Below are 5,189 nucleotides of genomic sequence, written 5' to 3' on the forward strand. Positions count from 1 at the left end.
AGCTTCTTGAGACCCGGTGGAGCGGGTCGCTAGCCCGTCGTAGACAGGTCAGGTTACTCGTCGTACTTAAGCTCGAAGCTATTGAAAATCTCCACTATGCGCCCCGTTCTGCATTCCAATCACGCAACTTGGGTGGCTTGCTGCAGGAGAGTGATGGGCTAAAGATACGAAAATCATGCATGCCCTTTCTATTGGTGATTTAACAGGACCCCAAGAATCATCAATACAATTAACAAAAGCACTGCCGACATGCAAGGCCTGCGATATCTTAGCACAAGACTAATGTTTTTAGAGGCGCCCAAGAGCTGTTGTACCTGATAATTGATTTAACGGGAGAACATGGAACTGCTTGGTGTTGAGAGCTTCGTCTGTCACTCGCCCAGGTCTCAACACAGACCCTTCAGCTTCTTTTACTCGTCTCTTCAACTCGCCTATAAATCCTCTCTTTCAATCTCACCCAACAAGTCGTCCATCTCACCCAGCAAGTCGTGCAGGGTATCAAAGTCTAGCTGCATATTGCATAGGACTGCCCATAGAATTAGCACTTGCAGCATAGACTATTTGCTGAAACAGACACACGACTATTTGCTGAAACGCTTGAGAAGAAGGAAACGATGTGTACACTGGAGAAGAAGGAGAAGAGAGAACACATATTTATTTGCAGGAATCAACCAGCTGTACTCGCAAAAACAGAGCTTCATGTACAATAGTACTATGCTGCCTGCTTAAATATTTGGATGATCCGGATAATTTGGGATTTTATGTAACGGGCTCTGGCAAGCATCATCAAGTTATCTAGACGAGAGTCGTCCGTGGAGTCTAGCTTCAGAGAAATTCCAAGGGAGAAAGGCTACCTCCTTCGCAAGCATCGCGGATTTGACATTCATCCGCACAATCTGGTTGCGATCAATTGCTTGTTGGGAAACCTCCTCCCAATCCCTTGTCCGCAGGTTTCCCCGATTCAAGGAGACGTATTTCCTTGAGAAACTATCCAAAAGAGAGTGTATGGCACCCTCACTCCACGCATCCCGCTCCCTCTGCGGGCAGGCATCCTCCAATTCGGATATCCGGAAATTCTTCTTTTGGGGGCTGGTGGAGGCCTGACCTTCCAACAACACGACGCCATGGGAATTCATGGACAGTTCCACTCCCTACTATCCGCCCTCACACCCAATCTCTCTTTTCTATAATAACCTGAAGCTCCCTTCCTCCGGTGTCTTTCATCTACAATTTCGTTGTGTGCCTTCTCCATAATTCCTAGCGTCCTAGCGCGGTCGCCCCACTTCCCATGTCCGAAAAGCGGCTCTAATACCAAATGTTACAAACCACTATTACTGCATTTGTTGATTTTGTTTGATTTTGGAAAGTCTAAGACTCTATGGATGATTTGCAAGCCCTCCTACAACCTGGATGCTACAGGAAACGCCCCCGTGACCTCTATGCCTATCATGTTATACTTCCTCTACTAGGCTGCCTAGCTATGTGTCTAGGACATACCCTATGTGCTCTCACGGCTAAGTGATGAGTGAGAGGGTACAATCGTAGGATCAAGAGGTGGAAGATGGGATGTGACCACACGAGTGGTTGCACCTTTCATTTCTCCCTAGACCTAGGTTTCTTAGATGTGCCCTTTCATTTCTCCCTAGACCTAGGTTACACCTTAAACCTTGGGTACTAGACTTTCTAAGTTCCTTCACCCCCTTAGACTTCATTTGTTCTAGTCCCTTTTTACCCCTAGGCAATACCCTACAACTTAATAAAGCTTCTCACTTACGTATCTCACTCAATGACTCTAATTTTGGAGTCGTTTGGACCATTCTTATTCTCTTAATTAGTGCCATTGATTTACATACTAAATTCTCTCTAATTTGGGTAATTCTAGGTACTCATGCCATAACAATCTTGTAGTAGTGGCAGCATTAATTGCATCCTGTTACCATTGGAGGATTTTGGTGTAGCAAAGTGAGTTTGTCAATAGGCCGGGAGCATGCAGTTCAATTTTCGATGATTGTGCTGAGATGGTTCTTTGCCGAGAGGGCTTCACCAGACAACACTTAAGGCGGTCTTTAGCAACAGATGATCACGTGATGGAATCTTGTAGTTGTTGCTTTGGAAGGCCCACCCAGCTCCCTAGAGATGATGCTCTACTTCCAAGAGCTAAGAGGGGGTGTTGGATTAGAGCATCTCTTGTTCGTAGTATGTGGGTGTGATCAAGCCAATAGGGTGACAGTGAGGAGCATGTGTTCGTGCCTGATTTTGGGTCAGAGAGTGGGTAGCTATGGAGCTCTTCAAAGCACATTTCCAGCCACAGTTAGGGCTCATACGAGGGCCGAGGTGTGGTTAGCACGGAGGTCAACACGGGGTCATGACCAAACTGTGACCAACTAATTAGCATTGGCCGACCAAGGTTGGTTGACCAGTTAGGGTTAACCGACCAACCCTGGGTCAACTGGAGCTGATATAACAGTTGTGCCCATGTGACAGTAGTTTCTCCTCCTGTGAGGCACCTTCTCCAACAGTGTCCTTGCCCCATTTCTAGCAGTCCTTGCCCCTATGTCCGATCAAGAGTATTTACACAAGCAATGTCACATGCAATGTCTTTCACATTTCCTGGATGAAGCCTTACACTGAACCAACTTTACACCACGTCCTAGATGAACAGCAATTAAAAGTGCTCGATGAAGCAAAAGCCATTGAGCCCGAACAAATCCTCCTCTACAAGTGGAAACAGGATTCCAGCAGTTGAAGGATTCGTTAAATCTTCAAGACCGAGAAACACATGAGCTATTGTGGCTTGACAAAGGATTCTTCCAAGAGTATTTGCATATCTTCGTGGACTTCTCAGAAACCATAAACCTACCGTCACAGTTAAGCAATGTGACATGCACCCCTACACTATGCTGTAATATGACACTTGTTTGTTTGACTTTAGCCAAATTTATGTGTCGCAATAGAACCAGATCATTTTTTTATGTATGCCACACCATTTGTGAGCCCCATCCTGGGGAAATGTAACTTGTAAGGCACGAGCCAGGTACAACAGTCTTCAAGACTTAGGGTCCGAGTCAGCCAAGTCCCTTGTACCCACTAGAGAATTACATTGTTAGTGTTCTCGAGTCAGTCCAGTCCCTCGTACCCACTGAGAATTGGACAATGCATTTAGGTAGGTCAACCTTTCAAGAAAAGCATTAAATGGCAGTGCCATGCTGAGCATCAAAAGAGGCCACAAATGGGGCACTTAATAGCAGAATTCAACTCATCACTTAATAGCAGAATTCAACTCATCAATTGAGCCAAGAAAAGGGGACAAATACCAGAGCATGACTAGCCAAAACAGGTGCTTAAAAATACCCAATGAGCCAGCCTACCTGGTCTTCATTGGCCAACCAGTTGGTTGCGCCATCTACCTTCTTACCCTGTCCCTACCTACTTAAACAGCCCCTCCCCTTCCCATTCCTCGGTCACCTCAGACTTCAGCATCCATCTCCTACTACTGCACCATCTTTCCCACACATACAGCGCTGCCCTTGCACCCCTCCGATGTGCTCAGATCCTCAAGACAGCACATATTTCTCATTTGACATTTTCCTCTTCCACTGTCCATTGCAGCCAGATTGGGAGCAGACATAGCATTGTTTTATTGCCATATTTGGAGCAGATCTCCATGCAGCAGCAGCACGTATACTCCAGTAGTTCACTTATTACAAAGGTTGAATCAGCATTTCTATGCAGTCCTTTGCTCTTTTCTCATTCAGCAACAGCCCGTAGTCCATGGACAGCAATCGCATCACGTCTTGTGCCCATAGAGTGCCATCATGTCAGCTCTTAGGATTACTTTATGGTCAAGATCATGAAAAGATTGCAGCAAAAGATAGACAGCAAACTGAAATGCAAAACTGAAGAAGAGAGATGCGAAAAGAACTCGAGCAGGCCTAAATCTCAACCAGCTCCAAAATGCGAAGGAACAAGAGAAGATACACCTCCCAAATGTGGGAGCTGCTGGAAGGACCTCTAGTACAACAAGGAAGAGGCAAGGCCTGGCTGCTATTGGAGGCTGCAATAAGGGGCATGGAGGTGGCGCAGGAGGGGCTGAAGCTGCAGGACAATGCAACGAAGGGGAGGAATGAGCCCTTTGTATAGGGCAAGGGGCACCCCCATGTAGGGGGTCGGCCCACCTACTGGGGCTGAGTCAGCAGCCAGCCCTGACAAGGACAGCTGACCTTGGTCAATCAAGCCCATGAGTCATGATAGGGCCAACCAGTTGGCCGAGGTCGGCCAAATGGCTAGCCCTATCTAGCCTAGTTCTGCCATGTGTGGCTCTCCTTTGGCTGCGCCGAAAAACACTGCCTCTAGCACAACAAAGAGGACAACAATAGCTCTCAGCTGAATCCTCATTCCAGGCGGGCACACCCACAACAATGGCCCTCACTTACTATGATAGAGACAAGCGATGACCTCCTCTGGATGTCAACACCCCCTCTCATTTCGTGGATGGATTGTCAAGCCCATGGAACTAGTGATGTTGTAGGTAATGGCTTTGTGAAGAGGTATGATGCATTGGCTGCCGTCAAACAAAAAATAAGCCAAAGTGCCCCCTCCACAATCATCTCTTGAACAAAGTGATACTGAATTTCTATGAGCTTGGTCTAAAGCATGAAAAAACGGATTCCTAGCAATAGCAATATAGCTATGATTGTCGCATTGGATGATGATGGGCTACTGGTGGGGAAACCCGATCTTGCCGAGCAATCACTCAGCCGTACTATCCCACAAGTCGCACAGAAGTAGCCCGCTACTTCGCAGATAAAGCAACAATGGGCTACCTTTCTCTAGTCCATGACACTACTGTTCGAGGGTGAAACCCTATACATGACACTACTGCTGGGCCTAGGGTGAAACCCTATGAGGAAGTCAAGTTTGAATTGCCTCCCCAATCGAGTCACTCTAACCGCTAAGACTGACTTAATGCTGTGCTCCTTCACCCGAGTCATAAAACAGGCCTTGACCCTTGGTACAGTGGAAGTACTGCAATATACGCAAGCATGCCTGCCATTGTCTTTAGTGGTGTCTATATGAATGAACTTTATAACCCCACAAAAATTTGAGAGAAAATCTAAACCAATTAAATGAACCGATCAGCTTTCAATACTAAGAGGAATTTGTCGGCTAACAAGGATCGTGTATGTTGA

At 46.6% G+C, this 5,189-nt stretch overlaps 1 protein-coding gene across 1 annotated transcript; it reads right to left on the reverse strand.

The window, feature by feature from the left end:
* Positions 1-285: 285 nt before the first annotated feature.
* LOC147901171 (uncharacterized) lies at positions 286-1,305 on the reverse strand. The gene is made up of 2 exons (XM_087375395.1): positions 855-1,305; positions 286-509 (listed from the first exon to the last, which is right to left on the reverse strand). The coding sequence occupies exons 1-2, from the start codon at positions 1,134-1,136 to the stop codon at positions 432-434; spliced, it is 360 nt and encodes a 119-aa protein (XP_087231521.1). The 5' UTR covers positions 1,137-1,305; the 3' UTR covers positions 286-431.
* Between the last annotated feature and the right edge of the window lie 3,884 nt (positions 1,306-5,189).

Source organism: Dipteris shenzhenensis, chromosome 6 (genome assembly GCF_047967505.1).
Source record: "Dipteris shenzhenensis isolate YYH24624 ecotype China chromosome 6, Dip_SZ_1.0, whole genome shotgun sequence".
NCBI classification, from domain to species: Eukaryota; Viridiplantae; Streptophyta; class Polypodiopsida; order Gleicheniales; family Dipteridaceae; genus Dipteris; species Dipteris shenzhenensis.

Coding starts and splice junctions, on each gene's coding strand:
- LOC147901171 (XM_087375395.1), bottom strand. CDS start 1,136: ATGAATTCCCATGGCGTCGTGTTGTTGGAAGGTCAGGCCTCCACCAGC. Junction 510..854: donor CCGCGATGCTTGCGAAGGAG/GTAGCCTTTCTC, acceptor TGCAATATGCAG/CTAGACTTTGATACCCTGCA.